Source organism: Manis pentadactyla, chromosome 16, assembly GCF_030020395.1.
Source record: "Manis pentadactyla isolate mManPen7 chromosome 16, mManPen7.hap1, whole genome shotgun sequence".
In the NCBI taxonomy this organism is placed as follows: Eukaryota; Metazoa; Chordata; class Mammalia; order Pholidota; family Manidae; genus Manis; species Manis pentadactyla.
This window is the reverse complement of record NC_080034.1, coordinates 70816141-70842293: the sequence shown is the minus strand read 5'-3', so window position 1 is coordinate 70842293 and position 26153 is coordinate 70816141. Positions and strand designations below refer to the sequence as shown.

General features: G+C 36.7%; 1 protein-coding gene across 1 annotated transcript in view; it reads left to right on the top strand.

The window, feature by feature from the left end:
• The window catches only part of LOC130681272 (bromodomain adjacent to zinc finger domain protein 2B-like), a 121983-nt gene that overhangs the window by 73554 nt on the left and 22276 nt on the right, over positions 1-26153 (top strand). Inside the window, exons 7-14 of the mRNA XM_057493909.1 lie at positions 8669-8881; positions 10740-10802; positions 12429-12494; positions 16212-16352; positions 18619-18873; positions 19818-20032; positions 20902-20976; positions 21778-21994. Coding sequence (XP_057349892.1) covers positions 8669-8881; positions 10740-10802; positions 12429-12494; positions 16212-16352; positions 18619-18873; positions 19818-20032; positions 20902-20976; positions 21778-21994 — 1245 coding nt within the window. The remainder of the gene's footprint in view (positions 1-8668; positions 8882-10739; positions 10803-12428; positions 12495-16211; positions 16353-18618; positions 18874-19817; positions 20033-20901; positions 20977-21777; positions 21995-26153) is intronic.

The following is a 26153-nucleotide window of genomic DNA, read 5'->3' as shown; positions in this document are numbered from 1 at the left end:
CCAGCCTGTGGCTTCCATCTTTCCCCCTACGGAGGTGCTGGGTTCTCGCAGTTGTGGATGTAGCATGGTTGTTGTCTTGTATCTTCTGGTCTCTCTTTTAGGGATAGTCGTATTTGTTGTATTTTCGAAAATATACGTGGTTTTTGGAGGAGGTTTCCCCGCTCTACTCACACCGCCATCTTGGCTCCTTTCACTGTAATGATTTATAAATAATGCTTATCTCTGCTATTGCTAATGAAAGCACTACCAAGTATATATTCGTATATCCATATAAATCACTCAGACTAATAGGAAGCTCTACACTGGGTGAGTAAAGGCCAAGATTCTATACCTATTTCTGTGCTTAAGAGAATAATGAATGCCTTTTGTTGACTTGATTAAAGATTAAATTCAGAGTATACTTAGGTCTGAAGTTCTAATCTAAATAAATATTTCAAATGTGTATCCAGTTCAACCTTCTCTAACACTTGTAAATAAAACAAAAGATACACTTGTATGTTTATTTTTGTCAAGCTATAATATTCAAAACCTAGGATCACAATCAGCAAAATCATACAATGTGATCAGTCTTCTAAAATCACAACAGAAATTCCAGAAATCTCATTATCCTGCAGGGGATCAATCACATCAATTGAAAAAAAGAAATAAAAATGTATTAAAGTATAGCTTCAAAAGGTACAACTAGCATTGGAAATAGGGGTTAGTATTGTAGTAAACAGTAGTATAAAATGTGTTGGCTCTGAAAGTCCTAGGAAAGCTGCAATTTGCAAGTATGGTATTTAGGTGTATTCTTTTAAAAGTATCCTCATCAGTGCCAATTTGGGACTTTAAAAGGGATATATGAATTTAAAATTGTTAACGATGTGCTTATAGCATATGGAATGGTTTTTTAAAATGAAAATGTCACATTATCAAAATTTAGATTGCTGAATTCAAACAATAGCTAGTACATGACATTTGGAGAATTTGAGCACCACTTATAATTTATTACAAATTATTTCTGTATTTGGCCTGCTGCATTTATTGAAAGAAATGTCATTTATCATGTTACGGCAATTGTTAATACTTCACACAATCGTGATGTACTGTGCACTTTTTAAAACTTTTTTAATATAATTGTGACAGTGAGAAAAAGAGCAAGTGCCTCCCCTATTTTATGCAAGAGTAGTTCTATTTGTTCAAGTTCATGCAATGAGTGACAGTAACTCAGGACTATCCTTAGGTGTCCTGATTTCCTGATAGACTGTTTTATCCTACTTGTCTGTCCAATATTTATTTCCGAATGAGTATTACTTGTACTTGCAAATATTTATAAAGACTTGAGTTTAACCAGCTTGGTTTATGTTGTTTCTATATACTTATTTAGCATTTGTATTTTAAAATTGTTTTGAGACATTTTATAAAGTCATAGCAATTTAAGACAGGTGGCATGTATATAATGTTAAAGTAAATAATTAAAATTTATATCGAGCATGGGCAACCTTTGGTAAATCTGTACTTACATCTTTCATTATTTGATTCCACTTAAATACCTTCCACCTAGATAGTTAATTATCTAAAATTGTCATAATTTTTCCTATAGGAAAGAATTAAGAGAATACAACGAATCAGAATGGAAAAAGAACTTCGAGCCCAGCAAATTCTAGAGGTAGAATTCTTAAATTTGATATGTTTAAAGTAATATAGCCATGTATTTTAAAGTCTGAAAAATGAAAATTTTATTAGTCTTTTCTCTTCTCTCACTCATACAAATTAACATGTCCATCACAAATTATCTGTATACATATTGCTTCGAATAAGGACCTCTCTGAACCTTACTTAGCAAGTTTATCTAATCCTAATAGTGAAAATCCACGAACTAAGAAAAAAAAAAGGGGAAACCTCTCAATAGCCAATATAGTCATAATGATCATATGCTAAAACTCATGCTCTTTACTTTTCAAAACTTCATTAAGTCTTATATTTAGATACCTGGTTTTCATTTAGAAATGAAACATGACAAAAGTAGGAGTGTTCAATGTGCCAACAGTTTAACCATCTTTGTTTTCTGAGTTCGGACAGAACTTGGCTGACAGAATAAGGCTCAAGGACATGCTGGCAACAGCAAAAGGAATAGCTAAGACAGCAAGGGAAAATAGGATAAACAGAAACTCCAAACCCTAGCAACAGTCTGTAATCTTGTAGTTAAAAAGGAAGCAATTTTCAACACCTTTATGGCCAAAAGGCATTTCTGTTATCAAACTGTGTAGTATAGTAACTGATGTCAAGAATAACTGCCCAAGTCCTCAAGAAAAAGCCAAATTATGTTAAGTGTACTGTGTCTAAGCTGTACATGTATATGTCTCAAAATTATTCAAAGTACTTTTGTCCAAAATAAGCTTTTTAATGTTGAAAATTATTATAACCCAAACCCTTAGCTGTTCAGGAAACTGTTGCCATAAAAATTGGCTTATTCCCTGAGCAAGGCGGTTAGCTGAGGTTTTCACAGTTACAGGTTTTTTCCTTGCAGAAACATGTACACATATTCCCTTACCCATTTCAAATGAATTTTAAAACACTCCAAATTGAAAATATTAAAGTACTTTGGCAATTACTACTAGATAATTATGAAGCTACTAGTTAATGACTTGAAGATTATAAAGTTCAAAAAATAAACCTTGAATTTAACCACAGTAGGTTAAATCGGGTTTAATGTTTCATTTAAATTATTTAAGTAATGGATTTATCTCAAATTTAAGTATTACAAAAGAAACTTCAAATAAAGTAGACACGTGCATTTTAAAATGTTACTTATTTGTCCTTTAACCTTTATTGTTAAAATCTATTCTGTTTTTCTAAACTTTCTACACTGATGATGTCGTACTTTAAAAAATCAGAGAACAAGCAACAAATGACATAACATCACTTTTCTGTGATTAAGTTTTAAGGTAAAATAACACTCAAATTATTTCAGAATTTTTACAGAGTTTGAAGAAGAAAGCCTGGCATACTGTTACGATTTAAGAATTTTTTTGTATATTTTAAGTGTAATCTATACATTAGAAATGAAATTAGTATGTTAAACGTAACAAACTGAAGGGAAATCTGTAATTGTCTACATACATGTTGCATACTGTTTTGAACCTTGTGAGGCATGGAGCCCCATTTTCAAGTGTAAGGTCATATTCAGGTTGTGGTGGTGCTGTTGCATGACTTTGAGACCTATTTTATATGCACAGGCTAAGAGGATAAAGAAGGAAGAAGCTGCAAAAGCCAAATTTTTGGAGGCTGAGAAACGAAAACAGGTAAATGTAGAGGACAGTCAGAGTTTTTAGTTTTTCAAATTTATTTAGTTTTTGAAATTTATTGATTAAGTATTATTTATTTATTTTAAATGAATTTTGTTATCCTTAATCCACAATGACATGAATAGCATTATATTTACTAGGCTCCCTCCTTCACCTAGTCCCCCCCACAAACCCTATTATAGTCACTGTCCATCAGTGTAGTAAGAAGTTGTAGAATCACTACTTGTCTTCCGTGCATTGCACAGCCCTCCCCGGGCCCCCACACCACCTTATACATGCTAATCGTAATGCCCCCTTTAATTTTACCCTGCCCTCATCCCTCCCTTCCCACCCATCCTCCCCAGTCCCTTTCCCTTTGGTAACTGTGAGTCCATTCTTGGGTTCTGTGATTGTGCTGCTGTTTTGTTCCCTCAGTTTTTCTTTGTTCTTATACTCCACATATGGGTGAAGTCATTTGGGACTTGTCTTTCTCCGCCTCGCTTATTTCACTGAGCATAATATCCTCTTGCTCCATCCATGTTGTTGCAAATGGAAGGATTTGTTTTCTTCTTTTGGGTGAATAATATTTCACTGTGCATATGTACCACCTCTTCTTTACCCATTCATCTACTGATGGACACTTAGGTTGCTTCCATTTCTTGGCTATTGTAAATAGTGCTGCGATAAACATAGGGGTGCATCTGTCTTTTTCAAACAGGGCTGCTGTATTCATAGGGTAAATTCCGAGAAGTGGGATTCCTGGGTCAAATGGTATTTGTATTTTGAGCTTTCTGTGGAACCTCCATACTGCTTTCTAGAATGGTTGAACTAATTTACATTCCCACCAGCAGTGTAGGAGGGTTCCCCTTCCTTCACAACCTCACCAACATTTGTTGTTCTTTGTGTTTTGGATGGTGTCGATCCTTACTGTTGTGAGGTGATAACTCATTTTGGTTTTAATTTGCATTTCTCTGATGACTAGCGATGTGGAGCATCTTTTCACGTGCCTGTTGGCCATCTGAATTTCTTCTTTGGAGAACTGTCTGTTCAGCTCCTCTGGTCATTTTTTAATTGGATTATTTGCTTTTTGTGTCCTTAGGTGCATGAGCTCTTTATATATTTTGGATGTCCACCCTTTATCAGATATGTCATTTATGAATATATTCTCCCATACTGCAGTTTACCTTTTTGTTCTAATGAAGGTGTCCTTTGCTGTACATATGCTTTTCAGCTTGATATAGTCCCACTTGTTCATTTTTGCTTTTGTTTCCCTTACCCGGGTAAATACGTTCATGAAGAAGTTGCTCGTGTTCATGTACAAGAAAGTTTTGCCTATGTTTTCTTTTACGAGTTTTATGGTTTCATGACTTACATTCAGATCTGTGATCCATTCTGAGTTTACTTTTTTGTATGGTGGTCGACAATAATACGGTTTCTTTCTCTTACATATTGTTTTCCAATTTTTGAATATTGTGGCTTTGTAGTAGAGCTTGAAGTTGGGGAGTGAGATCCCCCCCACTTTATACTTCCTTCTCAGGATTGCCTTGGCTATTTTGGGTCTTTGGTGTTCCCATATGAAGGTTTGAACTATTCGTTGCAGTTCATTGAAGAATGTTGTTGGTAATTTGATAGGGTTTGCAACAAGTCTGCTTATTGGTGTGGACATGATGGCCATTTTGGCGATATTAATTCTTCCTAGCCAGGAGCATGGGATGAGTTTCCATTTTTTAGTGTCCTCTTTAATTTCTCTTAAGAGAGTCTTATAGTTTTCAGGGTATAGGACTTTCACTTCCTTGGTTCGGTTTATTCCTAGGTATTTTATTCTTTTTGATACAGTTGTGAATGGAATTGTTTTCCTGATTTCTCTATTAGTTCATTGTTAGTGTATAGGAAAGCCACAGATTTCTGTGTGTTAATTTTGTATCCTGCAAGTTTGCTGTATTCCGATATCTGTTCTAGTAGTTTTTGAGTGGAGTCTTTATGGTTTTTTATGTACAATATCATGTCATCTGCATATAGTGACAGATTAACCTCTTCTTTACCAGTTTGAATTTCTTGTATTTCTTTGTTTTCTCTAACTCCCGTGCCTAGGACCTCCAGTATTATGTTGAATAACAGTGGGGAGGTTGGGCATCCCTGTTTTGTTCATGATCTCAGAGGAAAAGCTTTCAGCTTCTTGCTATTCAGTATGATGTTGGCTGTGGTCTTATCATATATGGCCATTATGTTGAGGTACTTGCCCTGTATACCGATTTTACTGAGAGTTTTTATCATGAATGGATGTTGAGTTTTGTCCAATGCTTTTTCAGGATCTATGGAAATGGTCATGTGGTTTTTGTCCTTCTTGTTTATGTGTTGGATGATGTTGGTGGATTTTCGAATGTTGTACCATCCTTGCATCCCTGGGATGAGTCCCACTTGGTCATGGTGTTTGATCCTTTTGATGTATTTTTAAATTTGGTTTGCTAATATGTTTTTGAGTATTTTTGTATCTATGTTCATCAGGGATACTGGTCTGTAATTTTCTTTTTTGGTGGGGTCTTTGCCTGGTTTTGGTATTAGGGTGATGTTGGCTTCATAGAATGAGTTTGGGAGTATTCTCTCCTCTTCTATTTTTTGGAAAACTTTAAGGAGAATGGGTATTATGTCTTCTCTGTATGTGTGATAAAATTCTGAGGAAAATCCATCTCTCCCTGGGGTTTTGTTCCTGGGTAGTTGATTACCGCTTCAATTTCTTTGCTGGTAATTGGTTTGTTTAGATTTTGTGTTTCTTCCTTGGTCAGTCTTGGACGGTTGTATTTTTCTAAGAAGTTGTCCATTTCTTCTAGGTTTTCCAGCTTGTTATCATATAGGTTTTCATAGTGTTCTCTAATAATTCTTTGTATTTCTGTGGGGTCTGTCGTGAGTTTTTCTTTCTCATTTCTGATTCTGTTGATGTGTGTTGATTCTGTTTTTCTCTTAATAAGTCTTGCTAGAGCCTTATCTAGTTTGTTTATTTTTTCAAAGAACCAGCTCTTGGTTTCATTGATTTTTTTTTTCTATTTTATTCTTCTCAATTTTATTTATTTGTTCATTGATCTTTATTATGTTCCTCCAGCTGACTTTAGGCCTCATTTGTTCTTTTTCCAATTTCGATAATTGTGACATTAGACTATTCATTTGGGATTGTTCTTCCTTCTTTACATATGCCTGGATTGCTATGTGCTTTTCTCTTAGGACTGCTTTTGCTGCGTCCCTCAGAAGTTGGAGCTTTGTGCTGTTGTTGTCATTTGTTTCCATATATTGCTTGATCTCTATATTAATATGGTCGTTGATCTATTGATTATTTAGGAGCATGTTGTTAAGCCTCCATGTGTTTGTGGGCCTTTTTGCTTTCTTTGTACAATTTAGTTCTAATTTTATTCCTTTGTGGTCTGAAAAGTTGGTTGGTAGAATTTCAATCTTTTGGAATTTACTGAGGCTCTTCTTGTGGCCTAGTATTTGGTCTATTCTGGAGAATGTTCCACGAGCACTTGAGAAGAATGTGTATCCTGTTGCTCTTGTATGTAGAGTTCTATAGATGTCTATTAGTTCCGTCTGTTCTAGTGTGTTCTTCATTGCCTCTGTGTCCTTCCTTATTTTCTGTCTAGTGGATCTGTCCTTTGAAGTGAATGGTGTGTTGACGTCTCCCAAAATGAAAGCATTGCATTCTATTTCCTCCTTTTAGTTTTGTTGGTATTTGTTTCACATATGCTGGTGTGCTGTGTTGGGTGCATATATATTTATAATGGTTATATCCTCTTGTTGCACTGACCCCTTTATCATTATGTAATGCCCTTCTTTATCTCTTGTGACTTTCTTTGTTTTTAAGTCTATTTTGTCTGCTACTAGTACTGCCACACCGGCTTTTGTCTCCCTTTTGTTTGCATGGAATATCATTTTCCATCCCTTGACTTTTTGTCACTGCATGTCTTTGGGTTTGAAGTGGGTCTCTTTTAAGCAGCCAATAGATGGGTCTTGCTTTTTTATCCATTGTATTATTCTGCATCTTTTGATTGGTGCATTCAGTTTATTTACATTTACGGTGATTATTGAAGGATACGTACTTATTGGCATTGCAGGCTTTAGATTTGTGGTTACCAAAGGTTCAAGGTTAGGTTCTTTAGTATCTTACTGCCTAACTTGACTTGCTTATTGAGCAATTGTAGACACTGTCTGGTGATTCTTTATTTCTCTCCTTTCTTATTCTTCCTCCTCCATTCTTTATAAATTGGGTGTTTTATTCTCTGCTCTTTTGTGTTTCCTTTAACTGCCTTTGTGTGTAGTTGATTCTATTTTTTGCCTTCAGTTAGAATTTGGTCTGTCTGCTTTCTTTGCTGTGATTTTATTTTCTCCAGTGACATCTGTTTAGCCTTGGTAGTGCTGCCATCTAGAGCTGTCCGTCTACAATTCCCTGTAAAGGTGGTTTGTGGGAGTTAAATTCCCTCATCTTCTGCTTGTCTGGGAATTGTTTACTCCCTCCTTCATATTAAATGATAAACGTGCTGGATATAGTATTCCTGGTTGAAGGCCCTTCTGTTTCATTGCATTAAATATATCATGCCATTCTCTTCTGGCCTGTAAAGTTTCTGCTCAGAAGTCTGATGATAGCCTGATGGGTTTTTCCTCATAGGTGGCCTTTTTCCTCTCTCTAGCAGCCTTTAAAACTCTATCCTCATCCTTGATCTTTGCCATTTTAATTATTATGTGTCTTGGTGCTGTCCTCTTTGGAGTTCTGTGTGCTCTGTGGTCTGAGGAACTATTTCCTCCCCCATTTCTGGGAAGGTTTCAGCAATTATTTCTTCAAGGACACTTTCTATCCCTTTTTCTCTCTCTTCTTCTTCTGGTACCCCTATAATGCGAAGACTGTTCCGTTTGGTTTGGCCACGCAGTTCTCTTGATATTCTTTCATTCCTGGACATCCTTTTATCTCTCTCTGCATCAACTTCTCTGCGTTCCTGTTCTCTGATTTCTATTCCATTAAAGGCTTCTTGCACCTCATCCAGTCTGCTCTTAAGTCCTTCCAGAGATTGTTTTATTTCTGTAATCTCCCTCTGGACTTCATACCTTAGCTCTTGCATATTTCTCTGAAGATCCATAAGCATGGTTATGACCTTTATTTTGAATTATTTTTCAGGGAGATTGGTTACATCTATCTCCCGAGGTTCCTTCTCAGGGGAGGATGTCTGGATTAGTCTGGTCTGCATCAAATTCTTCTGTCTTTTCATGGCGATAGAGGTAGTTCTGGGGAGCTGGTGTGTATGTCGCTGGGAGGTCGTCCCTTCTTGCTGGTTTGTGGCCTTCCTCTCCTGGGAGAACGGCGACCCCTAGCGGCTTGTGCTGGGCAGCTGCACACATACTGGGTTTCTTATTCTTGCCCGGAGGTTGTGGAGGAATCTCTGCCCTGCTTCCATGGGAGAGGCCGGCCTCAGACTACTGTTCTGCTATGGCGGAGCCACGTCAGAGTTGAAATTGGAGGGACGCTGTTTGTCACCGTGAGGGGCCTCCGAGTAGCGCTGCCACCCAGGGGTTCGGGGCGCCCCGAGTTACCCGGTATTCCCAGTAACTGGGCTGATTACACCGGGGTGTTTCCTACAGTTTGAGGCTCCTGTCCCTTTAAGACTTTCAAAAAGCACTCGCTTTTCTTTGTCCCTGGGGCTCCGGCTGTGGGGGCAGCTCGCAGGTTTTACTGTCCCGTTTCTCTAGCATCCAGCTCGCCACTCGCTGTGTGTCTGCTCTCCTAGTGCTTATGGCTGGGGCTGGGAATTTAGCAGTCCTGGGCTCCCTCTCCCTCCCTGCTGTGACTCCTCTCCTCCCGCTAGGAGCTGGGGTAAGAGACGCTCGTGTCCTGCCGGGCTGCGGCTTGTATCTTACCCCCTTCGGAGGCACTGTGTTCTCACAGGTGTGGATGTTGCCTGGCTGTTGTCCTGTATCTTCTGGTCTCACTTTTAGGGATAGTTGTATTTGTTGTATTTTCAAAAATATATAGGGTTTTTTGAGGAGATTTCCACCGCTCTATTCACGCCGCCATCTTGGCTCCTTCCCCTGCACTGATTTATAAATAATGTTTATCTCTGCTATTGCTAATGAAAGCACTACCAAGTATATATATGTACATCCGTATAAATCACTCAGACTAAAACAACAGCTCTACACTGGGTGAGTTAAGCCCAAGGTTCTATACCTATTTCTGTGCTTAAGAGATTAATGAATGGCTTTTGTAGACATGATTAAAGATTAAATTCAGAGAACACTTTGGTCTCAAGTTCTAATCTAAATAAATATTTCAAATGCGGATCAAATGCAGTGTTCTCTACAACTTGGAAATAAAAGAAAATATACACTTGTATTTTTATTTTTGTGAGCTATAATCAAAACCTAGGTTCACAATGAGCAAAGTCATAGAAAGTGATCAGTCTTCTAAAATCACAGCAGAAATTCCAGAAATCTCATTATCCTACAGTGGATCCCTGCAGGAAATCAATAACATCAATGCAAAAAACGAAATAAAAATGTATTAAAGTATTGCTTCAAAAGGTACAACTAGCATCTGGAAGTAGGGGTGGGTATGGTAATATTTGGTAGTATAGAATGTGTTGGCTCTGAAAATCCTAGGACAGCTGCAATTTACAAGTAGGGCAATTTAGGTGTATTTTTTTAAAACTGTATCCTCATCAGTGCCAATTTAGGACTTTCAAAGGGATTTATGTATGTGAAATTGTTAACGATGTGCTTATAACATATGGAGTGATTTTTTAAAATGAGAATGTAAGGTTAACAAAATTTAGATTGCTGAATTCAAACAATAACTAGTACATTACATTTAGATAATTTGAGCACCACTTATAAGTTACTACAAATTATTTCTGTATTTGGCTTACTGTAGTTATTGAAAGTAATGTAATTTATCACGTTATGGCAATTGTTAATACTTCGTACAATCGTGATGTACTGTGCACTTTTTAAAACTTCTTAAATATAATTGTGACAGTGAGAAAAAGAGCAAGTGCCTCCCCTATTTTATGCAAGAGTAGTTCTATTTGTCCAAGTTCATGCAATGAGTGACAGTAACTCAGGACCAGCCTTAGGGGTCCTGATTTCCTGATAGACTGTTTTATCCTACTTGTCTGTCCAATATTTATTTCCAAATGAGTATTACTTGTACTTGCAAATATTTATAAAGACTTGAGTTTAACCAGCTTGGTTTATGTTGTTTTTATATACTTATTTAGCATTTGTATTTTAAAATTGTTTTGAGACATTTTATAAAGTCATTCCAATTTAAGACAGGTGGCATATATATAATGTTAAAGTAAATAATTAAAATTTATATCCAGCATGGGTAAAATTTGGTAAATCTGTACTTATATCTTTAATTATTTGATTCCACTTAAATACCTTCCTCCTAGATATTTAGCTTATTATCTAAAATTGTCATAATTTTTCCTACAGGAAAGAATTAAGAGAATACAACAAATGAGAATGGAAAAAGGTCTTCGAGCCCAGCAAATTCTGGAGGTAGAATTCTTAAATTTGATATGATTAAAGTAATATAGTCATGTATTTTAAAGTCTGAAAAATGAAAATTTTATCAGTCTGTTCTCTCACTCATACAAATTAACATGTCCATCACAAATTATCTGTAAACATAATGTATAGAATAAGGACCTCTCTGAACCTTACTTAGCAAGCTTATCTAATCCTAATAGTAAAAATCCAGGAAATAAGTAAAGGAAAAAAAAGAAAGGGGAAACCTCTCAATAGCCAATATAGTCATAAAGATCATACGCTAAAATTCATGTTCTTTACTTTTCACAACGTCATTAAGTCTTATAGTCATACCTGCTTTTCATTTAGAAATGAAACATGACAAAAGTAGGAGTGTTCAATGTGTAAACAGTTTAACCAGCTTTGTTTTCTGAGTTCGGACAGAACTGGGCTGACAGAATAGGGCTCAAGGACATGCTGGCAACAGCAAAAGGAATAGCTGCAAGACAGCAAGGGAAAATAGGATAAACAGAAACTCCAAAGCCTAGCAACAGTCTGTAATCTGGTAGTTAAAAAGGAAGCAATTTTCAACACCTCAATGGCCCAAAGGCATTTCTGTTATCAAACTGTGTATAGTAACTGATGTCAAGAATAACTGCTCAAGTCTTCAAGAAAAAGCCAAATTATGTTAAGTGTACTGTGTCTATCTGAGCTGTACGTGTATATGTCTCAAAATTATCCAAAGTACTTTTGTCCAAAACGAGCTTTTTAATGTTGAAAATTATTATAATCCAAACCCTTAGCTGTTCAGGAAACTGTTGCCATAAAAATTGGCTTATTCCCTGAGCAATACGGTTAGCTGAGGTTTCCACAGTTGCAGGTTTTTTCCTTCTAAAACCATGTACACATATTCCCTTACCCATTTCAAATTAATTTTAAAACCCTCCAAATTGAAAATATTAAAGTACATTGGCAATTACTACTAGATAATTATGAAGCTACTAGATAATGAGTAAGATTATAAAGCTCAAATTTGATAGCATGAGCTTGATATTCATAATGTGCTTCATTAAAGGTTATGTTTCTATTATATTAGGGAAAAAACCTTGAATTTAACCACCGTACGTTAAATAGAGTTAATGTTATTTAAGTAATGGATTTATCTCAAATTTTAAGTATTACAAACGAAACTTCAAGTAAAGTAGACACGGGCATTTTTAAATGCTACTTATTTGTCCTTTAACCTTTATTGTTAAAATCGATCCCGTTTTTGTAAAGTTTCTACAGTGATCATGATTTACTTTCAAAAATCAGAAAAAGCAAAAAATGCCATAACATCATTTTTTTCTGTGATTAAGTTTTAAGGTAAAGTAACACTCAAATTATTTCAGACGTTTTACAGAGTTTGAAGAAAAAAACCTGACATTCTCTTACGAATTTAAGAATTTTTTTGTATATCTTAATTGTAATCTATACGTTACAAATGAAATCAGTATGTTAAACGTAACAAACTGAGGGGAAATCTGTAATTGTCTACATACACGTTACATACTGTTTGAACCTTGCGAGGCATGGAGCTCCGTTTCCAAGTGTAAGGTCATATTCAGGTTGTGGTGGTGCTGTTGCATGACTTTGAGACCTATTTTATATGCACAGGCTAAGAGGATAAAGAAGGAAGAAGCTGCAAAAGCCAAATTATTGGAGGCTGAGAAACGAAAACAGGTAAATGTAGAGGACAGTCAGAGTTTTTAGTTTTTTAATTTATTTTGTTATCCTTAATCCACTATGACATGAAGAACTTTGTTTACTAGGCTCCCCCCTTCACCAAGTTCCCCCCACAAACCCTATTACAGTCAGTGTCATCAGCGTAGTAAGATGTTGTAGAATCACTACGTGTCTTCTCTGCGTAGCACAGCCCTCCCCATGCCCCCACCGCACATTATACATGGTAAACGTAAGGCCCCCTTTCTGTTTGCCTGCCCTCATCCCTCCCTTCCCACCCATCCTCCCCAGTTCCTTTCCCTTTGGTAGCTGTGAGTCCATTCATGGGTTCTGTGGTTGTGCTGCTGTTTTGTTCCCTCAGTTTTTCTTTGTTCTTATACTCCACATACGAGTGAAATCATTTGGGACTTGTCTTTTTCTGCCTGGCTTATTTCACTGAGCATAGTACCCTCTAGATCCATCCATGTTCTTGCAAATGATAGGATTAATTTTGTTCTTATAGCTGAATAATACTCCACTGTGTGTATGTACCACCTCTTCTTTATCCATTCATCTACTGATGGACACTTAGGTTGCTTCCATTTCTCGGCTATTGTAAATGGTGCTGCGATAAACATAGAGGTGCATCTGTCTTTTTCAAACTGGGCTGCTGCATTCTTAGGGTAAATTCCCAGAAGTGGAATTCCTGGTTCAAATGTTATGTCTATTTTGAGCTTTCTGAGAAACCTCCATACTGCTTTCCACAATGGTTGAACTAATTTACATTCCCCCTAGCAATGTAGGAGGGTTCCTCTTTCTCCACAACCTCGCCAACATTTCTTGTTGTTTGTCTTTTGGATGGTGGCGATCCTTACTGGTGTGAGGTGATATCTCATTGTGGTTTTAATTTGCATTTCTCTGATGACTAGCGATGTGCAGCATCTTTTCATGTGTCTGTTGGCCATCTGAATTTCTTTGGAGAACTGTCTGTTCAGCTCCTCTGCACATTTTTTAATAGGATTATTCGCTTTTTGTTTGTTGAGGTGCACGAGCTCTTTATATATGTTGGATGTCAACCCTTTATCAGATCTGTCATTCATGCATATATTCCATACTGCAGGGTTCCTTTTTTTCTAACGAAGGTGTCCTTTGCTGTACATATGCTTTTCAGCTTGATATAGTCCCACTTGTTCATTTTTGCTTTTGTTTCCCTTGCCCTGAGAGATACTAGGAATTCGCTCATGTTTATGTCCAAAAGAGTTTTCCCGATGTTTTTATCCAAGAGTTTTTTGGTTTTATGAATTACATTCAGGTCTTTGATCCATTTTGAATCAGCATGTTATTTTTTTTTTAAGTAAACGCTGCGATGGTATACCAGTATCAATTATATTAAAAATAAAAACTCAAAATGACTATATGAAATAATGTTTAGCACAGATAAATGTATATAATGTGTGCTTTTATTGTATGTTTATATTTGTTTCTTTATATATGGGTTTTTTTGTGATGTCTTTAGCTCTTTAAGTAGCAGACCCCCAACTCAGAAGTGCAAACTGTTGGATAATGCTTTGTACTGTGTGGTGTTTCTCTCGATCAGAATGATCTCCCTAAAGCTACTTTGTGTTGTTTATAAGTTTCAAATGGCATCTGAAATCTGATTATGTCCTTGGATTATAACTTTCTCTTTGTTTCAATATTAAAAATTGAAGCCTATAGAAACAAAAGCCTAACGTTATCAGTTATTTACCAATAATAAAAAGAGTTACCATTAATTACTGGGATGTTGTTTGAGGGTCTTTTGAGGGGTTAAAATTTGGTTTCATGACTGTGATTTCAGATACTTAAAAATTCCTAAATATAACTTGAGTATTATTAACAAAGGTGTTTATCTCTGCTTTTGGATACAAGGTTTGTGTATAGATGAAAATTGAAAACATCAATTATGTTTGTCCACGATATAAAATGTAAAAAGTAGAGAAAAAGACTGGCTATTGAATATTTTCAATGACTACTAGTACAGATGTTAACGTATCTTTATTTATGTGGCATTTGTAGAATTAATCATTAATTCATGCTTAAATAAGTTTTATATGCTAAAGCACACCAAATATGTCCGTTAGAGTCAGATGATAATTACTATAGTCAGAAATAAAAATAATATTTAGATCAGTTGGTGAGGAATGTTGAAATGATACAGACATGAGAGTCAGGGAAAAGGATAAAAATCCCTCAAAACTGTGCCTGGCAAATTGTACAGCTGAGAATTGAATAGGTGCATTAAGAAATGGGTGAATAAATTAGTTCTTCTGACCACTCTAAGTTCACAGTAACGTGAGAGACATTAAACAGATAATTGTCCCAGAGTTCAATAAATGCTATGTTATGTGGGAGCCAAAAAAGAAATATTACAGTGCCTGAAGTAGTTGTGGGAAGAGTAAAAAAAAAAAAAAAGGCATATGTGTTGAGGAGGAGGAGCTGTGAATTCTAAGCAGGGCGGGGATGACATACACTAAGGTACAGCCTGATGACTGAGTTAGGGCCCTTGGGGTGAGGAAGACAAGGGGCAGAGGGAGTCAGTTTTAACCTTGTATGTACACCTGTCTTAGCTTTGTTGCTGCTTCTCCTCTTTCTCCTCCTCCTCCTCCATCTTCAGCAGCATCATCACATCATCATCCAAGCAGTGCCTCAAACTGTCACGCAGACTTTTCCCAACCCAGCTGTGTCAGTGTCACTAGGGCCTGGCGAATGCACCGAGAGTAAGACGTGAGACTGACCTTGTGGGGGCCTAGGTTGTGACTGTCTATATATGCCATTTGAAACTGGTTCTTTGAGTCATCTTACACGAGAACCACAGGATTTGCATTAGTCCTATACAGTTCATTAAAATTCAGTAAATAAATTAGTGACTAATTTGACTAATAAATTAAAATAGTGGATAAGTTCACTAAATTCACTGAATTTAGAGACGCCATGTTTCCCTTGAAGTATCTTTATTAGTAAACAAAAATGGATGCCTGTCACCAAGTTTTAAAGATCCTACTATTTTCAAAGATTTCTTGGAAATCTCCGTTTTATCCTAAAAATTGACCACACTCTTACCTTCTGTTCCATATTATAGCTATGGTTTTTTAATTGGAAAAAGTACTGCATATCACTAGTTAAAAATGATGCCCAAGAATACACATGCACACACACAGAGAACACACAGCTGGCCTTGGAACAATGTGACATTAAGGAAACAACTCTGCATATAACACCTGACTCCCCAGAAACTTAACTACTTATAATAGCCTACCATTGACTGGGAAGCCTTACTGATAACATAAGCAGATCATCAACCATATTTTTTATGTTGTATGTATTGTACGCTGTATTCTCACAATAAAGCTAGAGAAAAGAAAATGTTTTTTCAAATTGTTGCAGATCTCAAAAAAGTTACCAGTGTGTGTATTTTTTTTAAACCTGCATATAAGTGGACCCATGCAGTTCAAGCCTGTGCTGATTAAGGATCAACTGCACAAAAATATATACAGTCATAAGATTATTTTGAAAATCAAAGAGTGACAATACTGAAAAGCAAAATAAGTTATTTCTATGCAGTCCTAAGTCCGTCGCTTAAACCTGCTTGGACAGTTCTGTTCATGGACATAACACAGATCACTTTTTAAATTTTAACTAATGGCTTTTCAAACATAATAATGGTTAAAGAGACTATGTGGGCATGGTTTTCTTTTTAAGGAAAAAGAACGGTCGAAGCAAGAAAAACGTGATGAGAAACGATTAAAGAAAGAGCTTAAACTAGAGCAACGAAGATTAGAATTAGAAATTGCAAAAGAACTAAAGAAGCCTAATGAAGACATGTGCTTAGCAGACCAAAAGGTAAGTTATCATGTAAACCATTTCCTTAATAAGTTTAATTTTTCCTGTGTTCTCACCTCATTCGTCTGCCCGAGCTGCCAGTACGAAGGCTTTCACTTTCAGCTGAGCAGTGGATTTCCAAGTCTAGGTCAGTGTGCTTCTCCTGATGGCCACCAATAAGTCTATTGACCTCCTGCGCTGGAAATGGAAGTTCTAAATATATAAGTGGTGGAGTGCTGCCAATCTTTTTCATTGAAATAAAAACACTGTACAAATGTACAAGGGGGAATGATAAAAGTAGATAAGATTTCTGTTTCATTTGGTCCTTCCTATATGTTTAGATACAGAAAGATCTGCCTTCTCCTCAAACCCCCTTAGATATTTAAATAAATCAGGATTTATAATCTGTAACCTCCTTCAGTGCTTTAGACTTGTTAGCTAACTTCATTGAGTATGTTGACTACTTTCCAGGCACTGTGCTAAGTGTTTTTTACGTATGAATTCTCCCATTTAACCCTCACCACAATCCTGTTGAAGAGGTATTTATGCCCATTTACAAGTGAGAAACTTTGACACAAAGAGGTGAAGGAACTTGCCCAAGATGACACAACTCATAAGTGGCACCTTGGATCCAAACTCCAATTTGTTAAACTCCAGGGTCCATACTGTTTATCACCTTGAAAGCCAAGAAATGTGTCCAGTGAGAGGACCTCATGTGTTTTCTCTCCTGTTGTTTTCACAGATGTTGCTAAAATACGTAAAAGTAGAAATTTGGAAAGAGCGTGATAATCATGTTAACTGGCATAATTTATATACTTATCAGAAGAAATCAATTATGTTTGGCTATAGTTAAGATGGTATTTGTAGAAAATTGTCAATAATACATATTTCTGTAATACTGTCAATAATAGTATAATTAGTCAATAGGATCTATATTATATGCCATGTTCATCTGATAATACAAAGAGTGATTGTCTCTTTTCAGCTTTTTCTAAAGCACTTAAAGCAAAAATATCCTAGTGGGGATTTAGTTATAATAATATTCTTACTTAGCACAAATGCTTTTAACTACAAATAAAAGTATAAACACTAGTTTTAGTAAAACTGCATGTTTAAATTTTCCTATGTCCAGAGAGGGTACATAGGTTAGTTGACACATTTAGTAGGCTCACAGTGAGCAATTTTTGAAAAATCCTAAAAGATCTCTATTTTCTTGAATTTGTTATTTCTGTTTAAATCCACATGCAGTAAATCAAATATAGAAGTCCATTTTAAGCCTTTTGATAGCTTTGTTATATAAATTTTTTAAATCACATGGTATGTGTATGATATGGTTCAAGAAAAAAGATTCAGACTTAGATGGTTTGGTTTTCAAATGGAACCTGTAAGGTTTGTGTGCTATCAGATATTATCCGCAGTTCTGTTTCCACACAGTATCACTAGAGAAGGTCCTTGGTTAGTTGTTTCAGTAAGTGCAGGGTGGAGGAACATTGTTTAACAAAGACCAGTGAAATAGAAATATGTAAAAGTTCATTTTTTTCTAATCAAAATTTGAAATACTATTATTAAGTCTCATTCATGGCCTTATTGCCTTATTTACTTCCTAAATATTCATGACAACTGGTACTACAGTTTTGTCATTAAAATGTTACTATGTGAGCACATTTGAGAAGTAGCAAAAGAAGCTGCTTTCTAATGGGAGTATTGAAATTCAATATTAGTGTTTTGCTACAAGCCTAGAGACTGTTAGTTGCAGTGTAACTGGGTTCTTGATAGGATCATGGGTTCTGGTCATGTGGACCAAATAGTTTATCTGCATTAATTAGCCAAAGATGGTACCATTCTCCCATCGGCCCATAGATACACGGTAGTTTCTGAGCAACCAAACAAGCATGAATTATTAATCAGTCTCCATCATTAGAAGAAATTAGTACACGTGCCCTACTTAGTATGTCCATGGCCAAGTACTTTTGAAATGCTTATTTCTTCTGTTGCTCCAGTTATGGAACCCATGTTCTATCAATATGTTAATTAAAATTTGTGTTCTTTTTTCAGAATTCTGAGTTCGTATTGAGTTCCACTAAAACTTATTGATGGTTGCTTGGTTTCAAAATCCCGTGCTTAGTACTATGGGGTTGCAGAAATGCCCTCAGGGAATCCACAGTCTAGACGGAAAACCACTGGCAGAATTCAAGAGCAAAGAAAGACGGCAACTTGTTCTATTTCAGAAAATCTGAAGTCATAGCCGTTTTAGTTAATTAGTTTTTTATTTTATTTTATTTTTCAGCCTTTGCCAGAGTTGCCTCGTATTCCAGGACTTGTCCTCTCTGGAAGTACATTTTCAAACTGTCTCATTGTGGTGCAGTTCTTACGAGTCTTCGGTAAAGCTTTAGGCTTTAATGGGAATACTGATGTTCCAGACCTGAGTATTCTTCAAGAGGGATTGCTGAATCTAGGGGACAGCATGGCTGAGGTACAAGACCTGCTTGTGAGGCTCCTGTCAGCTGCTGTGTGTGATCCAGGTCTAATTACAGGATACAAGGTAAAAAAACAAAATACAAAAAGTGATTTTAATTTGTACCCTCAGTGCACTGATAACTGGCTTTAGCATATTAGCAGAAGAGTGTATACACTGATCTAGTTTTTTCCGCATCTCACAAAGTTAAGTGTAGATTTGCTTTCAGTTGCAAATGGTCCACATCTAGGGAAACCTGGTTCATAAAGCCTACAGAATGTAGATATTCCCAGATTACTCTTATTTTTCTCTAGCTTTTGGCCAAAACCAAGTGACTTAAGGAAAGTGATATTCAGCAAAAGAGAATTTATAAATCATAAAGAATTAAAATTTATGTATGCCTTCTGAAATTATGCTGTGTGCTCTCAATCACTGTGAACAATTGAGGCTAGTGACAGCACCTCTAAGATCAGCATGTTAAGACTCTGTACCTCTCAGTGGATACTCAAGAAATTCAAGTGGATCATAATTCCAGCTAAGATACACATTTCAGTCAGCTTTGCTGTAGATAATATGATGGAGAGAGAAGTTTCCAGGTGCACCAGTTGCTTGTTCTTCCATTTTCCTATTTAGGATACCAGACAATAAAGTCCATGACACTCTAGAGCTGGAAAACACAACAGTAGTGCCCCTGGGCCTCCCGCAACCAGTACTGATAGAACGCCTAGATAAAGCCTTAGAAAGCTTGAGATAGTTTCTATAGTCAAAGAAGGTATGATATCTACTCATGACTTCACATACTCTCCTTCCTGCCTGTTAACCAAGGGTCTAAAGAAGGAATAGAAAGACGCAAGTACTCAAATACCTGTCTATCATCTGTTGTCTATTTTTATCTTTACTTCATTTCAAGTGTGAATTAAGCCCTTTTCAGTAATACATAGATAATATAATAAAAACATTTAAAAATCTTAATTGTTTTTATGTTCTGTACGGTTAGGAACAATACTGACAAAAATGCCAAACTTTTATAGGCCGAAACAGCTCTTGGAGAACATTTGCTGAATGTTGGTATGAATCGAGACAATGTTTCCGAGATCTTGCAGATCTTTATGGAGGCCCGTTGTGGACAGACTGAGCTCACCGAAAGCCTGAGGACCAAGGCTTTCCAGGCCCACACTCCGGCCCAGAAAGCCTCGGCGCTGGCCTTCCTGATCAGTGAGCTGGCGTGCAGCAGGAGGGTGGTGAGGTGAGCCCGTGCCTAGACTTCTCTGGCGCTTCCTTCCTGTTCTCAATTTGTCTAATCGAAATAATTTATATGACAAAGTAACACAAATTACCCATGCAAAATCCAAAGTTTACAGAGTAGCACAAAGAAAACAAAATTACACTTAACCTCACCATTCAGAGATGACTACTACTACTACTACTATTTTAATGCATTTACTGCAGTCTGTTGAAAAGAAAATTTGGATCTTACTGCATGTTCTTTGCTACCATTTTGTTTACTTAATAATTCTGTTAATTATTCATATAAGGAAACATAAAAATAGTTTTTTCTTACCATGCCACCAGAAGGTAGCACCTTTGCAAGAATCCGGAATTTTTTCTTTCTTTGACATCTTTCAGTGATAAATAACTACGTGATTTTCCTTCATAGCCATTAATAGAATTATCCAGCTTTTTATTTTATTATTTGCTAATAACAATTTAATATTAGTTTATTGATGTATTGTACTTTTTAAAAACTTACATTTAAGAGTCAAAGTAAATTTTGCACTCTAGTATTTCAAGTTTTGGTGAACAAATCCATATTCATCTTGTTCTTTCTATTCATTATTTTACATATTTTAATTATTGTTACTTTTAGTTCTTTTCCTTTCTAGGAAACGGATCAATCTGTATATTTCAGAGCCATGCATTTCTACCATTGGTGGACATACTAAGTCTTCTGTATATCTCTTAGCTGTGATACTGTATTGATATAATTTTTCACTTGTTTTCGCTACTCATTGACATCACTTTTAGTTAGCAAGAAATGGCAACAGTTTACTCACCATGTTAACATATTGCATAATGGATTAATTTCTGTCTTCTAATAAACTTTTGCATTGACAGTGAAATTGACAAGAACACTGATTATATGTCAAACTTGAGGAGAGATAAATGGATGGTAGAAGGTAAACTCAGCAAGTAAGTCCTGTTTTATTAAAGTTAGTATACTGTTTCCCATTGTACAAATTCCCCAGTAAAACATAAATTCCAAACACAGAATTTAAAGTTTATTATGTGTAAGAAATAAAAAAAGGTAAAGCTTAATTAAGATGAATTAAGAAATTAATAAAACCTAGGATGAGAGTCTGCAGTGGACAAAAGTTGTAATTAGAGTCATTGAACATCTTATGCTTCAGACTTAGAAAAAAGTCAGTTTACATTTTTGCTCCCAAAGAAGTCAAGCAATCACGTTTTCTAAGATTGTTGTTGGCTATCAAGTTAGTTTTGTCATAAGTAGAATCTGTTTAGAACTGCCACTTTTAAAAATTGCTTTCTAATTAAAGTTTGCTTTCATAGAGTCTAAAATATCCAAATGTATTCAGAATTAAAGCTTAATTAGTTTCCCGCCAGGAAATATAATGCTGAAATTACTCAATTTCTATGTAAGAGGAGATTTCTTTGTATAATTTGAACAGAAATTTTTTCAGTCTGAAAGCATGGGATCAGGAATTATCATTGGTCATTGCTAGAGTTAATTTTTTCAGCTAAGTTTTATTTTTAAAATATATTCTAATTCCAGAGAGATCCAGAATAATTCTTAAAAGTCAATATATTCTGTAATTTCTGGAAACATATTTCTTAAATTTCTTTAATTCTAATTTTATTGCCATTGACTTAATACTCACCGTAAGGCATTTTTGCTTAAAACTCACGTTATTTTCTCTAAAATATATGAAGAGAAGGTTTTCTTGTACATCCTAATTTTGTTACATTTTAAAGGCTCCGAATCATTTATGCTAAGAAAGCAGGCAAGAGAGACACTTCAGGTGGCATCGATCTTGGAGAAGAGCAGCACGCGTCGGCCACCCCCACAGCAGGATACAAGCGAAGAAGGAAGGGCGGCGACAGTGACGCTGATGGCAACGAGGAGGAGGAGGAGGAGGAGGAAGACAAGGAAGACAGAAAAGGAAAGAAAACTGATGTCTGTGAAGATGAGGTAATCAAGTTTAGGTAGATTTTATTACTTGACAAAGATAACATAACATACTGAAAACAGAATTTGGGGGTCAGGTGGATTTGGGTTTGAATTCCATTTTGACACTTACTTGCCTCAGTTTCTTCATCTGAAAACTGAATATTTATAACAATCACCTCGTAAAGTTTTTTGTGATGGTTTAATAATTGCCCACACATGGGATGGGCTTACACTGAATAAACAAAGGCAAGTTTTTCTTTTTATAGAACATATTGAGAGTTCTTCAAAGAACCATGTAGATTCTTAATTTCAGTTATCCTCTTTCATTCTGGTAAAATCCTAGCTTATATGTGTACAATACTTCATGCCTTGAAAGTATTGTCACATTTAGTGAAACTGATGTATTTCTCAAGCATCATCAGTTTATTATGTGCCTCGCTCTGGGCACTTTTGATCAAAGATGAGTAAGGTACCGAAAGTCCTTTCTCAACTTGCAGTCTCATTGAGGAAGATTTGCCGTAAGAAAATGTAATGTACTACATGTTAACTGCTTTGCCGGTGGTATCTACTCTGTGCTAGGCAGGCGGAAAGGAAGGGCATTGAACCTTTATGAGGAATAGGTCCTCAACGAAGGCTTTCTGGGCCCACTGGCTGAGGCTAAAAGGTGGGCTGAATGTTAACCTGGGGAAGAACCCCTAGAGAAGTGCTCGGGCAAAAAGCACAGCATAAACGGACGTAGGAATCTGAAACCACGATGCGCCTTAAGTGACTGACAAGTGCTTCATTGTTATTAGAGAGCCTCCTAGCAACAACTGTGAACTAGGATTTACACTTTTTTGGTAGGAGGAAGCCATTGCTTCCTCTTTGTAAGTGACAGAATGACAGAGTCACACTTGCTTTTTTTAGTGGCTCCCTATGGCAGCTCCATGGAAAATAGAAGTAGATTTGGGGTAGGGCAAGATCAGAGGTGGGAAGGTCGGTCAGGAGATGTTGCAAGAGTTTAATGAGTTGTAGGGTCCCAAACGAGCCCGATGGTAGTTGGGAAGAAGGAGGAAACGATTTCAGTAAATACTTAGGGAGAAGAATGAGTAGTATTTGAACTGGTAGGTTGATGGAAGGGTAGGATTGATGCCCGACCATCTGGTTTGGGAGGCTGCGTGGTATTCTTGCCATTAACTGAGTTAGAGAAATCAGGAGGAACAGAATAAATAGATGATAGAGGAGGAGGGGAGTGCAGATCAGATAGTGGAAGACAAGAAACGATGGTGGGTTCATTTTGGACATGTTACGGTTGAGGTGCCTTTGCAGCAGTTCTGCAGTAAGTTGGATATAAGAATCTGAAGCCTAAAGATGAGTTCAGTCATGAACATATAGATCTGGAAGTTATTCACACAGACAGTAGTTTAAAATCATGAGGTGGGTGATTTCTGTACAGGGTGATTGGTTTAGGGAACATAGCAGTAGACTGAAGTTGGAACCCCAAAGGGATGTCAACATTTCAGAAGATCCCGTAGGGCTTCTTGTTGAAGAAGGAGCAGTCGTAGAGGTAGGAGATGTCTGTAATGGTTCAAGGATCTCTGAGGCCATCACCAGAGTCAGTGACTCACTAGGAAGACTCACACATCAGAATCAGAGAGAAAAGACGTGTGAGCCACAGCCCAGAGGAAACCAGACCCACACTGTTAAGAGTCTTTTCCCAGTGGAGTCACACAGGATGGGCTTCAGTCTCCTAGGAATGAGTTATGACAAGTATAAAACTCCCAGGAGAAAAACAGGTGTTCAGTATACACCCCATTGTTAGCCCAGTTGGGTTCCAGTGAGCCAGTCTATCAGCGTGGGAGGAAACCCTGTGAAATCCAAGTTCCCAGACACCAGCCAGGGACCAGCCTTGTACGCGGGCCTTTCAAATAGAGCAGTCAGACCTGCAATGTCAGCTCTTTTCTACCCATGTAGTAGTAGCAAAAATCAAGAAAACTGAACATTTCAAAGGAGGGAGTGATAAACAATGTTAACGTAGCAGGAGTCTAGTGTGATGAGGATCGAAAGTGTCTGTGGGATCGGGCAAGGCAGAGGTCACTGGGGACCAGTGGCAGCACAGTCGTTAGTCGGGTCAGAGCAGGAGCTGGGTGGTGAAGGATCGAGCACCATAGAAGGTGAGGAGGTGAGATGACTTCTGTAAGCATTGTGCCTCAGAGGAAAAGGTGGTTCCTAAAGGGGACAGACAACCAAGGGTTACTCAGATGTGAAAGGCTAAATATGATTTCGGGTTGAAGGGAGTCAGTAAGAGAGGGGGTTGAAGATATAAAGAAAATAATCAATGGGGCAAGGTAGATAAACTCTACTAAAATTTGTTACTACTTATTTAAATATCATTAATGTCTCTTAACCACATATATCATTTAAAGTGACTTTTTAATTGAATTATAGGTAGATTATAGGGTTTCATTGAGTAAAATCCTGGCAAATGTATATGTTGTTAATGTGAGAAAACAGTTTAAAAACTTTTTAAGATAATAATTTTAGGACCTAACAAGTCAAAATAACATTTCTTTTAAGTGATTTTAGAGTTATCTGTTATGATGAAGAACTGGTAGCCACTTATCAATTGCCTTAAAAAATTTAACTATTTAATGAGCCCAATGATAGGATAGATACATTATTCCTCAAAAAGTAGGTTTAGATTCTTGATTAAAGTTTGGGGAGAGTGCCAGGAATTAAAACTCCCTAGAAGATGCATTTCAGGGAGCCTTTCCGTTGAGACCCGTGTGATCGCTCTCTGTTAGAAGGTCCTGCCCTTGACTAAGTCCATCCCCCTTTGTCTCAAAGATGATTCCCTCTTCTCCACACTCCTCATTCCTTCAGCACATGGAGTCTGTATACCTAAACCTTAGAATTGTGTTGAAACCTACGTGAGCTCTAACTTCACAAGTTGGCCTGGTAACAGGTTATGTGGATGATCGAACTTTGACACATAGGGACATACAGTGGCCTCTCTTTTGGTTGGGAAATCATGGAGAACCACGGCAGAGATGAGTTCTTTGTGCTTAGTCTCCTTGCCTTTCTCTCTGACCTTTTAAGTTCTACACATCTCTTAAAATTATAAGGACTATTAGTCAAAACTCCTTTGCTTTAAACAAACCTTAGTAGACACTTTACTTCCTTTTCATCTTAGGGAGAGTCTTAGAAACAGCACTAAGTTTATTTGACTGATACATAGTTACTTTGATGTCTTTTGCAAGTATTTTTTATTACTGTTGCTTGAATTGTATTTTTGTGTAAGCATATTATCAAACATTTGCCCTGCGAGTCAAAAGATCACTTTAGAACCATACAGACATGTAATTATGTAATTATCTATTTGAGGGTCATTGGGCCTGTTCTCTTTTAAGACTTCTTTCCTGAAGTAGAAATTGTGTTACTGTTAGCACAAACAGTATGCCTAAATGCCTCTGTAACTTGCTCCCCTAAACTGGATGAGAAGTAGATAAACGATAGCTTATACTAAAGCTTCTTTCCATTTCCTTTTGTTGGGGAGATAACTACTCATCCAGAAATACCTGCTCATGAGTGGTTGGTGGCAGTGTGGCTTTTTAAAAATGCTTCTAGAAAATGAGCACCGGAAACAAATTTTACTTTTTTAAACCTAAGAGGTACCTGCATTTTCTAGATACAATTTTCAGAAAGAGGGAAAGTAACCAGTTTGCACACTGTGTGCCTGGAAGTTTGCTGGTTACTTTCAGATCTGTTCTCCTCGGCCCTCACAGATGCCCCCATGTTACAGGAAATGTTGTTATCAATCTACAGGTAAGGAAATAGTCTTAGAAGAGTTAAGTAGTTTGCCCATAGGAAGTAGCGTGGCTACGATACAAAGAAAAGACATGTGCCTTTTACTTTATGCTTTCCCTCTAAAACATATAATTTGGTGGTTGTTTTCCTATATTCATTTTCTAGAATGAAAAATTTCATGTAATCACCAGTAAAGTACCACTTACGAAATTAGTATTATATATCGTAGGGATTATTTTTCTTATAAAAGCTCAATGTGTTCAAAATATAACTTACCTTCTTTGCCCTAAAAATGACTCCAGTGAGTCACTGGTACCAAATGAATGGTACCAGTAGTTTTGCAGTCTCCCAGATTTAAACTCTTACCATAATTTACTACTTCCTTTGTCTCCCT